Raw genomic sequence first — 13,939 nt, forward strand, 5'->3', positions numbered from 1 at the left:
AAATACAGATGTTCTTTATAATGATGTATATACTTATATTTTATAAAAGGTTATAAACTAAATAGACTTTAATAGTTTTAGAGGGTAATGTTTAGAAATAAAGCAATAAAGTGTGCATATTACAGATGTCCATCCATAGGTAAAATTGCCCCAGTCACAGAGATAAAATGCAAATTCATAGACTGTAGTTATGGTTAAGGGAACTGAGTGATAAAAGGCACAGAAAGATCTGAATATTAGAAAGAGTGGGAACATATTTAATGGGGTACATAAATACAGAGTCAGGATGTACAATAAGAGGGTAAGAGCAAGAATATTCGGTGTTGAGTAACTAAGAGTACTCTTGGAATAGTTGTAAATTTTTGGATTTCAAACACATACACTTATATGTAAAATTACCAACTTTTAATTTTTCAAGTAAGTACCTATTAAAATCAGCCAAATTCAAGAGTATAGAATGAGTCAATAAATGAGAATAGTCTCATATTTGGTCTTTTCTAAAATTCTAACATACTTTATCATACATATAACACTGTTTTATTTTATCTTTTAGTTTCTAGGCCACACCTGGTCAGTGGTTGCTCAGTGGTTACTTCTTAATCTACACTCAGCAATCACTCTTGAAAGACTTAGAGGACAAGATATGCTGCCAGGTATGTAATCTGGGTCTGCTATGTGCAAGGCAAATGCCCTAACCATTGTAATATATATCCAGCCTTCTATTATTTTTATTTAAAATATATTATATGGGATGCATGTTTGGTACAAGGGTGGAGGGAGGACAACATTGGTGATGGGAATGCCCCTGATTCAATGTCACTATGTACCTGAAATTCTCCTGTGAATGATTTGTAATCTACTTTGGTCAAAATAAAAATTATTAATATAAAAAATAAAAAAAAAATAAGAAATGAGTAATCAAAAAAACCAACAATCACAAATTTAATTAATTCAAGTATGGAAAAAATAATATCAATATTATTCAAGTAATTCTGTTGTCTTCTTAACATGATGGCAGCATGCATAAGTTTCTCAAGTGTAAATGTGTGTATAAAGTATTATGGAGCAGGAAAGCTTAACAAACTTGTGGTATCCGAGTTATTATATGGATCTCTACTGAGAAAGGATGACTAAGTGATTGCTTACATGGATGATATCAACTCTCAGACCAACTGTTATCAGGTGTTTCAATGTCCCCACCTATTTAAATTGGTTGCTCTGTCTTTCATGATCAATTTCTAACTTAATTCTTTTTTTTTTTTTCAGACTCTTCAGTGTTATCCAAAATCCAAGACAAACTGTGACAGTCCATTAACCTATCATTGGTCTGCAAGCCGAGGCTTGTGAGCCACATGTGGCTCTTTACACTTTTTTTTTGTTTTTGGTTTTTGGGCCACACCCGTTTGATGCTCAGGGGTTACTCCTGGCTATGACTTTACACTTTTTAATGCGGCTCTTCTGTGTACTGAGTGGCCACTCCAGGAGTCAGGACTCTGCTCCTAGCCTCTGTCAGTGCACGCCCTGTGTGGTTCTCAAAATAAATTTCAATTGTGGTTTTGGCGAGATTTGTTTCGGTTGAAAAAAAAAAGGTTGCCCACCACTGACCTAGTGACAACTTCCCATTAGATGATTACAAAGACCACACCTTTCAGGGAAAATGCTAATCCTTTATTACACACTACCAATTGTGAAAAGACATTTTCAAGGATAAAAAATGTAAACCAATTTTATAGATCATCACTTATGAAACTATGTAGGTTCCATTCCACTGCAGCTGGAGGATTGATTAAGAGAGAAATAGTGTTGGGTTGAGAAAGTTTCGCTGGCAACAGATTAGCAATATTGAAAATGGTGAAGGACTCATCTTAAAAGTACCCATGTTTTATGCATGATCAGAAGAAGTTTTTATAGAAAAAAGACAGAAAGGACACAAATTTTTGAAATGGGAAAGTTGGGACTAGAGAGATAATACAGTAGGAAGGGCATTTGCCTTGCACACATCCAACCAGAGTTCAATCTTTGTCATCCATATGGTTCCCTGAGCGCCACCAAAAGTAATTCCTAAGTGCAAAGTCAGGACTAACTCTGAGCATTTCTGGGTATAGTCCAAAAAAATTAAAATAAAATAAACACAGGTAGGTTGTATATCTATATGAACATTAGGATAAGCAATATATTTTTTATTGCCAGACTCCTTAAGACATAAGCATTTTTGAGGGGGCCACACTAGGTGACTCTTGGGTTACTCCTGGCTATGCGCTCAGAAATCGCTCCTGGCTTGGGGGACTGTATGGGACGCTGGGGGATTGAACCTGGTCCATCATTGCTTGGTGCAAGTCAAACACCCTACCGCTGCGCCACCGCTTCTGCCCAAGATATAAGCATTTTTATCTTTAGACATAAACAAAGTGAGGGTTGGACTTTGAGGAGAGAGGGTAAACAAAATAAATTTTTCTTAAGAATTGTGGAAATAAAAGTTCTTGTTTAGACAAGTTTTTGGTTTCTAAAATTTTTGGGGTCAGTTTCACTTATGGATGAATAATTTTGATATTTCAAAGATAGGGAACACTAGCTTTGAACTCCAGTGAAGTAAAATGTAATCTTCAGAACTGACTACTCCTAAATTGCAAAATATAGGACTATTAATATAAAATTTTGAATCTTTATCACTACAAAATTATGAAACTTATTTTTTCTTACTGTAGAAGTACCTTCCAGTACCCTTGTGTTTGTTCTTTTATGGGAAAAATTTACCATCTTCTAATGTATAATTTCAAATATTGCAGTGATGGTTAGTTTTATGATCAACTTGGAGAGACATCCCCAGCATTTAATCATTTAATTATTGCTTTGAAATTATTTGTAAGATGCATTTAGCATGAAGTCAGTTGACTTTAAGAAAAGGAGATATTTTCTTTGCCTGTTTGTTTGTTTATTTGGGGGCCACACCTGGTGATACCCAGGGGTTACTTTTGACTGGGCTCTCAGAAATCGCTCTGGCTTGGGGGACCATATGAGACACCAGGAATTGAACCAAGGTCCGTCCTGGGTCAGCCGCATGCAGCAAAAGCCCTACTGCAGTGCTATTGCTCTGGCCCCTAAAAGAGATTATTATCATTGGTGTGAGTCTGATTCAATTAGTTGAAAGGAAATCTGTCCTATGAAACTAGGGAATGACTCAAAGGGCTAGAGTTTATGCTTTGCATGCAGGGGACCCCCTCCCCCAGCTAGAAATAGCTCTTGCTCTCAATGATATGACCTCAAAACAGCAACAGACTCCTTGTATACACAGCAGCTTCAGCTTCTACCTGAATTTCCAGACTTATCTTTCTGATGGTTTGCTTAAAGAGTTTTAGACTTGCCTAGTGAGCTTCATAGTCACATTAGCTAATTCATTGCAATAAAATCCATTTGTCCATTTTATATATTGTACCAGTTTTGTTTCTCTGGTGGAATCCACATTGCTTCAGCTGTTACTGTCCAATTTGTGTTGCTTGAAACTGAAAAGTAATTCAGATAAAATGAACTTAATATTTGACAGCCATAGCTGCCTGTCAACTGATATTGCCGAATCTAGTTTATTGATTCTCTTGTGTAAGGTGAAAAGGAATAGTGAGATTTACAAAAAATAAAAAAATTAGATAAGACTTCAATTCAATGATATTACTGTAAATTACAGGGACCCTCCTTCCTTCTTTTCCTTTCCTTCCCCTCCCTTTTTCTTCCCTTTCTTTACTTCCTCTCTCACATATATATGATAGACTATTATAAGCCCTATATATCCCTAGCCCCATATTTATATTTCTTGATAGAGTCTGTTCCTGGAGCAAAAAAAAAAAAAAAAAACATTTTGTAGAGAAATGTCTTCATTAGTTGACCTTCAGGACTCTTTATGTGATGAACCATGGATGACTTTTAGGTTAGCCATAACCTCCTGGCACTGAAAGGTAAATGTCATGCTTGTGTGTTTTCAGAGGAGACTTTTCTGAGTTCTAATCAGATTTTCATGTGGATTTATCCTCCAAAGTCATACCAATCTCCAGGTTGGTATTTAGTTCTGGTGTATCACCCACTATGAATATAATCTCTAGATCTCATAAAACTCTAACATATCACTTGCTGTATACAATGTCTTTTCTAACCTTCTCAATAAGCATAACAAATAGGTACTTAGTGTCCCATTTTACAGATGAGAAGATGATGCTTATAAAGATCAGATAATTTTTCTTAGTTTTATACCTGATAAGTCTGAGTTTGAATTCACATCTTACCTCAAAGTCAAATTAAGAGGTGAATGTGTGGAGGGTTCTATTCAATTACTAGCTACCAGGGGACTTCTAAACTTGTGGTAGTGGCTCTGGGTATTTCAGGCTTGGCTATTAATCATTTTCTTGGGGTGCAGAAAGATTAGGATGGTCCTGCTTTGCTAAGAGGCCTTTGACCTTCTAGCCAGGAGCTTTCAGCTGCGCCCCTGAGAGAGGAGGAGAAGAGGGAGGAGGTCTGGGGTGTAGAGTGAGGGCGGGCCCTGAGAGGGAGTTTGAAAAGAGGAAGGAAGTGGGGCCCTGCACATTGCCTAGCCACCCTTTGACTGCTTCCCCACAGGCAGACTCAGCGACTCAGGCCCACGGCTCGGCCATGACTCCCTGGCGCAGAACTGACAAGGAACGGCATGGAGTGGGTAGGTGTGGGTAAGGGATACTGGCAGGGAGAAGCAGGTAGCCAGAGAACAGCGCATAGGAAGATGCTGTGGAAGCCAACAGTAGGGGCACTTGGCAGGATTCTGTGATTCAAGGGCTTACTTGGTAGCTCCCTCACCTTATGGCAGGACCAACTACCCCTTTTCACCCGTCTGACTGAGACTTGCCTGGCCTAGTGTGCCACCCTCCACTCCTATCAAAAGTAACACCCATCTGCCAGCTTCCCCTGTCTGATTCTCCTGGGTTAGATGACCTCTGGCTTAGCAGAGCATCGGGCTTTGGAGGCTTGAGGCGTGAGGCTGGAAGATAAGACCTTTTACTCAGTCCTAGAGTTCTTCTGTGGAGCTCCAGAAAATCAGCTTCATCAGTTGCAACTATTTAAGCTCACAGGGCCTCTGCCTGTAGTTCAAGGGCGGAAGTGGTTGCTGGGGGGAGGGAGCCTTCAGGTACTGGGACTCTGCCTACTAAGTGGCATCTGTGGTGCAATTCTCATAGACTCATTGTGGTTTGGAACTTAAGCATGAATTTTAAAATCTCTCAGGAGTCTGCTACTTAGGCAGACCCATATGCTGAATTCCATCTTAAGAGTTGTGAACTGAGCTTGAAAGACACTGGAACTCATGATTTTCTCAACACTGCCTTGAGAGATGTAAAGTTACTGGACAGTAGATTACTATGGAGTGCTTGGAAATGAATGATCCTCACTTAGGAACCAAATTCTAATTAATTCCTTTACAGCATCCCTCTCTTTAAAATGAAATGTTTGAACTAGTCAGTATAGACTGTGCTTAACTTCAAAGTTTCTCAAACCCTGGTTCCACATTGGGTGTTCATGGAAGGAAGGAAACCATTACCATTGTAGGTAGAGGGACTAATTAGAAGAGGAAAACTGTCCAGAAATTCATATTCAGGAAAGAAGTATAGAATACCTTTCTCCATGAGGCAAGGATGCATCAGAGGAATAAATTTTTGCACAAAAAGTTGGAGCCACATTTTGGAAGACCATACAAGGATAAGACATTGAGACTTTTCCCCTCTTTAGCATGGAGAACCATGAAGGGCTTCTGAACAGTGGAGGGGCCAGCTTGGAGGTAGACCGGTAGGTAGAACAGCAAAGTGTTCTGGCTAACAAAAGACAATATTGATGATCCCAAGTACCTGGGCCACTTAACAAATAAGACTGAGTCCCAACATCTGCCCTAAGCCCTTCGTAGGTCACTGCTAGCAAGCCCTGTACTGTGATAAGGAAGATCATGGTGCTAGGCCAGACTGCCTGTTCTTTATTCTGACTTCCAATACTTCTCATCCCTAAACCTGAGGTAAAATTACTTAATATTACGCAGGCCTCAGTCTCTGTTTAAAGGATTTAGTAACAACACTGGATTCCTAGGGTTGTGGGAGAATAAAAGTTCCTAAAATGAGAATGTACAAAGCTCTGCTGGGAGGTCCACTTGAGAACCTAACATCAAGTAATAGGATAGGGATATACAAAATGTAGTTGTGCTCTCTCCTCCTCAGCAGAGGAAATTCCTCCTCTGTGCTCAAATGTTGGGAGTTTTGTTAGTCCCCAGGTTAGAGGCATTTTGATCTGATAGTAGAGCTGACATTTTCATATATGCTTATGAAATTTCTATTTTATGAAGAGAGCAGGCAGAAGATCTCTTATATAGGAGACAGAAAGCTCTTAGTAGATGCCTGCTCCTCAGAGGAATCTCTGTCCTGAAGAGGGCTGTCAAGAGGAAGAAAGGATACTCTAGCTCTTTTCTGCAATCAGAAAAAAGCAAGGCTGAGTCTACGTTGAAGTGTCCCTAGAGTTGAAAGAACAGAAAGCACAGTGCCTGAGAAGTAACTACTGGGTTTGAGTTCTGTTCCTACTTACAGATAAGTCTGTGTTCTGTGCTTCTTAAAAATCTATATGTTAAATTATTATCTCAAAACATGCTATGACAGACATCTGAGAATATGGCTTTGGGGTCTTGGAAGAAGACAGTGATCTACAGTTGTAAAAAGGAGAGGAGGTAGAGGCTTGAAACCTCTCCAGAGTTTTCAGGCAGCTTCCCAGGAGTAGAATCTTAACTTTGCTTGGCTTTCTCACAAAATATCAGTGAGGGTGGTATGTTATTTGCCTTCTTCTGATGAGAGCACTGGTGTTTTTATGGATTTATAGGAGATAACTTCATCACCAGAACCACTTCTTGCTCATCTTTTTACTTCTGTTGTATAGTCACATGACATATATTTGTAACCAGTTTATTTTACATTTCTTTATGGAACCTTTACATATACTTCATCATTCCATTATACTGGGTATAAGTGGAATAGAGTTTCCATAGACAAGTCAAAGAAATAAAGTAAAAGTAAAGTAAAGCGTGGCAAAGAAGTAAAGAAGACTGTTTTACCCATGAAGTGTTATATGTAATGCTATGTCTGTATGGTTGTTTGTGTTAGTTTAGAAGGCTGCATTGTACATTAGAACTGAGTTCCAACTGACCCTGGTTTATTTTCTGTGAAAGAAGATAGTGAAATTATTATCATGAGATTGATATGATCATTGAATGGAATATATACTGAAAGAAAATTTAGTGCCATGACTTGGTCAATGAAAGTGAGAAAGAGAACTACTGAGTAGCAGGGTGGGGAAAGAAAGACATAGGATAATGTATTCAAACACCAAATCAGACCTTGTACTATACAAGATGATAGTTTGATACAGTTTATAAGACTTATTCTTGTATGGATCTTGTAATAACTTTGTAAAAATGATCAGTGACAGTGGCATGTAGATTGGCCAGAGGAAGCTCTGGCCTTCTGATAAGAGTGCTGGTGTCTTTCTACAGGACTGGATATATAGGAGATAACTTCATTACCAGAACGACTTCTTACTCATCTTTTCTTCTGTTGTATAGTCAGATGACATATACATCTGTAACCAGGTTATTTTTTTACCTTTTTTAAGGGGTCTTCATATAGATTCCATAATCATTCCAGAGAGGACTATTGGGTATAGTGTAATAAGAGGAATATTCACATGTCCCCTGAGCACCATCAATTGTGCTGCTCTTCCCCACCATCTCCTCACCCTCTTCAAAAAACAAAACGAAACAAAACAAAAAAAAAAAAAAACGAACAGAACAAGACTCAAAACAAGATATCTGGTAGGTCTGAGTATTCTTATAGGACCAAGAATGTGTTTCAATGTTAAAGCCAATGCCTTCATACCTCAATTTGAACCCTGGCACCATAAAAGAAAGAAAAGGAATTTAAAAAAAGGTAGAAAAGAAAGGAAACAAATCTTGTATATCTTTTTTTTTACTTCAGAACAGCTATATGAGGTAGTGTTTTTCTTAATTTTTAATTTAAATACCATGATTACAAGGTTATTCATAATAGTTTTTTCACAAAGTTGTTCATGATTGAGCTATACTATGTACAACAATCTTCACCAGTGTTTATTATTATTCTTATTCTTTTTCTTACTATTATTATTGTCCCAATTGCAGGTGAAAAAAACCAAGGTCAGATTTCATGTGATGCTAACATACTTGGGCTAGACCTTAAACCTAGTTTTCTTCTGACCCCAGGTTAGTCCCAACTAGGTGGACATTTTGTTGGAGGAAGGACTTTATAGACAGAGGTAGCAGGTTGAAATACGTGTAGCATATGAGTTTAACAATAAATTCTTTAGTTTGGTTTTAGTAGTTATTTGTGGTAAAAAAGAACATTAGAGATACAAATTACAGACTAAAGAGTGCTTGAAGTTAATTTTGAACTTCCTTCTGTGTGCAGTGTTTTTTGAGCAGTATGTCACTTGTAAGAAGTCAATGTATGGGGCTGGGTAGGTGGCGCTGGAGGTAAGGTGTCTGCCTTGCAAGCGCTAGCCAAGGAAGGACCGCGGTTCGATCCCCCGGCGTCCCATATGGTCCCCCCAAGCCAGGGGCGATTTCTGAGCACATAGCCAGGAGTAACCCCTGAGCGTCAAACGGGTGTGGCCCCCCCCAAAAAAAACCAAAAAAAAAAAAAAAAAAAAAAAAAGAAGTCAATGTATTTATTGAGAGGTGAACAGAGATTGGGTATGGAATAAAAGAAAGGAAGAGTAACAGTTGACCACTGCCTTGAAAGAGAAACCATAGCAGGAGTCTATTTATAATTAACATCCCCTTTTTCTTTTTGCTATCTTAATCTTCTCTGTCTGAAACTCTTGTCAGTATTCACTGGAAATACTGACTGAGAATGGAAAACAAAGAGAAGAAGGTAGAAAGAATAAGTGACCACACATTGGTTAGGAGTTACTGTGACAAAAAGGCTCCAAAATAGTGACAGATAAGGTAGTTGTTTTCTGTTATATATAAGCCCCCAAAATAGTCCACAAGAGATGCTAGAGCAGCTTATTCTATCACACAAACTTCTTCCTTGACACAAGGCTTCTGCCCTCTGAGCAAGACTAATAAGGCATTAGCCTTCAAATCTACCTCCCAACCTGCCAGAATAATGAGGGCATGGCATTTATCTAGAAAGAGGGCAGCTTTTACTTTGGGCAAACTAAGTTGCTCACAGGCCTGCTTGATACTTCCTCTTATAGCCTTTTGGCTAATACCTAATCATATGACCACACTTAGCTGCAAGTGAAGGTTGGAAAATCAGTTTGTAATGCAGGAGGCCATGTATACAGCTAAAAATTAAGAGTTCCATTCCTAAAGAAAGATAAGAAGAAGGATATCTGTGAGGAGATACTAATTTTCTCAGGCTGCCATAAGAAAAACACCATAGACGTTGTAGCTTAAAGAACAGATATATTTTCTTATAGTTATACAGTCTAAGAATAAGGTGTCAGCCAGTAAGTTTCTAATGAAGCTTCTCTCTTCTCACATCTTTGTCTTCACATGGCCATTTAGTGTTTGCTACCATCTCTTTCTCTTGTAAGATACCCAAAAGATTGAATTAGAGTGCCATCCAATAGTTTCATTTTTATTTAATCAGATCCTTAATATGGTTACATTTTGAGGCACTGGGGGTGAGGTATGGGCTAGTGTAGTTTTTTATAATCAAACAAACAAAATAAAAACAAAAATACAAAAGAAATCTTCATGGACAAATAAAAAAACACATAAAAATACAAAAGAAATCTTCATGGACAAATAAAAAAACACATAAAAAACACATAAAAAAGTTGTGATCTTTGCTATTGTAACATTTCTTCTGTAAGTGGGAATGGAAGAGAAAGTCTTGAACTATCTGATATAAGAATATCTTTGAGAACCAAATCAAAAAGTTTTCCAAAGAAAATCCTTTAGCAGGATCTTAGTGCTTGTATGTTTTCTATGGAGACCAATTCTCTTTTTTGAACTTGTTCCCAGAAATGTCTCTCTTTGATCTGATCTTCAGAAGCAGTGTTCCCTCCAGACATACTCCCTGAGAGCAGAGCCAGGAATAAAGCCCCAACCACTGCCGAATATGGACCAAAAACCAAAAAAGAAAAAGAAAAAAGAACAGGTCCAGGAAATCAGCCTGGTGCAACAGAAGCAGCCCTAGTTTAGTGCAATAAATTAGATTGTAAATCTAATTTCTTTATACCACAAATTCTTAGGCAATATGGAATAATTTAGGTGTGTGTTCTAGGCTGACTGCTCACATAAGCAGATTGTCCTAATCCTTAGATTTATGGGAACCTCATTAGACACTGACTATCTTGCCCTAAACTACAATGTCTATGTTTGGATCATCCTTAACATTGTATTCATTAAATTCTACTTCTTCCTGAGAACAGTATCCTTTTATTACTACTGTATATATATATACATATATATAGGCAATGCAGTCACAAAATGTTCTACTAATTTCTGGGCCTTTAACTTTTTTGTGTTTTTTAGTTTTTAATAACTTACAGGTATTTGATTTAATCATAGGTCTTTTCTCACTTACAGGTCTTTAGTCAATTAGAGCATCCGTCTATATCCTATGGTCTATGTTCGGCAAATGGGAAATGATAATTCCTACTGCCACCCAACTCCAGGGAAATATGGATAAATACAAATGTTCCATTTAATAGGCCCTTTCTCTTTTTCATACTTAATTAAGTTTATATGGGCTCAGAAACTGTCATACTGAGTTTTGGGGCATCTTAAGTCAGACTTAGTTTTTAGTTCTTCTTGGAAAAAGTCATTCTTTGCTCTGATGACTCCACTATGACATTCTCCCCTTCTGCTTTGGCTTAACATGCTGATGCCAGTGCTGAAACTTGTGTTAATGAAACTACATTCAAGGTGAACCATTAGTGGTATGTTCCAGCATAAATGTGCTGAAATCTTAGTCATAGATACTAGGACTGGAGAGTGATTTGACTGACAGTATGGGCATTTTCTCAAGCTTCTCACTAGATATATCTCAAAGGCACTGAGTTAGTTTTTGGATCAAAGCCTATTTAGGATGATTGAAAAAAATTTAGGTTGTTAATATGACTTGTCTAGGTATCTCAGGATCCTAATCAGGTCAAATAAAATGATACTGAGCAGTAATTTGTTGGTTTGGATTATGTAGTACCTGATAGGTAGCTTAAGGTAATAGATTTTTTACGTGGAATAAATGGAAATGGAGCATTGTAGGGTTTTGAGGATGATCTCTTGTTAGGGAAAGATTATTATATCACTTTTTTTGTTTGGTTTGGAGCTACACTGGTCAGTGCTCAAGGGTTACTCCTAGCTCTGAACTCAGGAATTACGCCTGGCATGCTGGGAAGAAGACCAGATAGGAATTAAACTTAGTCCAGCTGCATGCAGAGTAAATGCACTACCCACTGTACTAGCGTTCTAGCCCCATGTTGTTTTTAGAGGTGTGCTCAGTTGAGACTTACTCCTTGCTCTGTACTCAGGGATAACTTCTAGCAGTGTCAGGGGACCATGATATCTCTGGGGATAGAACCTGGATCAATAACATTTAAGACAAGTGCCCTAGCTGTTATATTATGTTTCTGGTCCTTCTCATTTCACTTATATGGAACAGATGATGTGGGGTTGGATGTGAAAGCAGGAAGCCATTACAATAAACTAGATAAAATATAATGTATCCATCAGAAAGATGCATGAATAGTGTAAGATATGTATATATTAGAGATGTTTGTGTTGGATATGGAACAAATGAAATACTCCTACTAACTGGATATAAGGATTAGAGTAAAAGAGTAGTGTAAGTCCAATTTGTACTTTGACTTACCTTTCACTGATGAAGATACCAAAACGTAGAGACCTCCCTGACCTGCCAGTGGCACCATGCACATGCAGGAACATTGTTCCAAAGAACAGAGAACCCTCCCCCTACAGCAGAGTGTAGCATATCAACACATGTGAACGATTTCACCCAAATTGTATGGAATCCGAGACCATGCACTTCTAGTTAACAAACCTCAGCACAACATGTAGAAAGCACCACATTATAAGGGTAATATTAGAGAAACAACACAGGCCTCAACCCTGCTTAGAGAATTAAAATAGCAGCTCTAATGATCTGAAAAGTGCAACCACCTATTTGGTGGTTCATTTAAAAATGAAATATGGAAGATATTTATAGATCTTAAAGAAAGCATGGAATGAACTGAAGAACCACAAGTAAGGATCGTGAGGATATAAAGTAGAACTGAGAAAACTCCAAACGGAAATAATAGGACTGAAAAACATGGTAGGAGAAATAGAACCACTGGAAAGCTTCAACAAAGTAACAGCATTTGAGAACAGAATCAATGAGCTGGAAGAAGAGATGCATAACAACTCCATACAACAATTGGAAAGAGCCTTAAAACTAATGATCAGACAATGAAAAAAAAATCCTCAAAGAATGTGAACAGATGAAGTCTTTGGTAAACTCAACAGAAACAACGTAAGAATCATTAGAATCCCAGAGACCCAGGATGAAAATCCCTAGGAAGAATCAAGTCAATGACATCAATGTAGAGAAACTCTCAGAACTAAAGACTACATGCAACCAAATTCTGCATGCCTAAAGAGGACCAGCAAAAAGAGATCCAAAAAAAAGTATTCCAAGACACATCCTAGTCACAACAATGAATCCCATAGATAGGAATAGAATACTGAAAGCAGAAAGATCAAAAAGGAAAATTACACTCAAAGGAGCATCCTTAAAACTTGCAGTAGATTGTCACAAGAAACCCTAAAGGCCTGAAGGCAGTGGTGGGATATAGTGACAAAACTCAATGAAATGAATGCTTCACCTAGAATACTTTGCCCAGTCAGACTTACTTTCAGGCTTCACGGATAAATAACAGAACAGAAACATTATAGACTCAAAACCAGCCTTTAAAAATGAACTGAAGGGGGCCGGGTAGGTGGCGCTGGAGGTAAGGTGTCTGCCTTGCAAGCGCTAGCCAAGGAAGGACCGCGGTTCGATCCCCCGGCGTCCCATACGGTCCCCCCAAGCCAGGGGCGATTTCTGAGCACGTAGCCAGGAGTAACCCCTGAGCGTCAAACGGGTGTGGCCCAAAAACCAAAAAAAAAAAAATGAACTGAAGGTCTACTTTAAGACAAGACAAACTAACAGACACACCAAACTCTACAGAAAGATGACACTAAATCCCATGACAATTATCTCTCTAATGTCAGTGAACTTAATGCACCAGTGAAGAGATGCAGAGTGACAAATGGATCAAAAAGCTGAATCCAATGTTCTGCCTACAAGAAACACATCTGAATAGTTAGAGTAAACATAGACTCAAAATCAAAGGTTGGAGGATAATTATTCAAGCAATGAAATCACTTTAAAAGGCTGGAATGGCCATACTAATATTAGATGATACAGACTTTATATTTAAAAAGTTAAAAGGGACAGGGATGCACATTTCTTCTTCTTTTGTTGTTGTTTGTTTTGGGGACATATATGACAGTGTTCAGTGCTCTGTGCTAAAACATCTGGCAGACTCAGAAGACCATATGGAACACCGGGGATTGAATCTAGGTTCATTTGGGTTGGCCGTGTGCAAGGAAATGCCCTACCACTGTGCTATTACTCTGGCCCTAGAGATGGACATTTCTTAATAATCAAGGGATATGTGCAACAGGAAGAAATCACATTCCTAAACATATATGAGCTCAATGAGGAACCAGAAAAATATTTAAAACAATTGTTGATAAATTTGAAGGAAGACATCAATAGCAACACAATAATAGTGGGAGATTTCAACACCCTCCTGTCATCCCTTACTAGGTCAACTAGGTTAAAACCTAAGAAGAATATACTAA

At 38.2% G+C, this 13,939-nt stretch overlaps 1 protein-coding gene across 1 annotated transcript in view; it reads left to right on the plus strand.

The window, feature by feature from the left end:
- Positions 1-286: 286 nt before the first annotated feature.
- DOCK2 (dedicator of cytokinesis 2) overlaps positions 287-13,939 on the plus strand; it is a 442,819-nt gene continuing 429,166 nt past the window's right edge. The window contains exons 1-2 of the mRNA XM_049775655.1: positions 287-301; positions 4,603-4,678. Of these exons, the coding sequence (XP_049631612.1) occupies positions 287-301; positions 4,603-4,678 (91 nt within the window). The remainder of the gene's footprint in view (positions 302-4,602; positions 4,679-13,939) is intronic.

Source organism: Suncus etruscus, chromosome 6 (genome assembly GCF_024139225.1).
Source record: "Suncus etruscus isolate mSunEtr1 chromosome 6, mSunEtr1.pri.cur, whole genome shotgun sequence".
NCBI lineage: Eukaryota > Metazoa > Chordata > Mammalia > Eulipotyphla > Soricidae > Suncus > Suncus etruscus.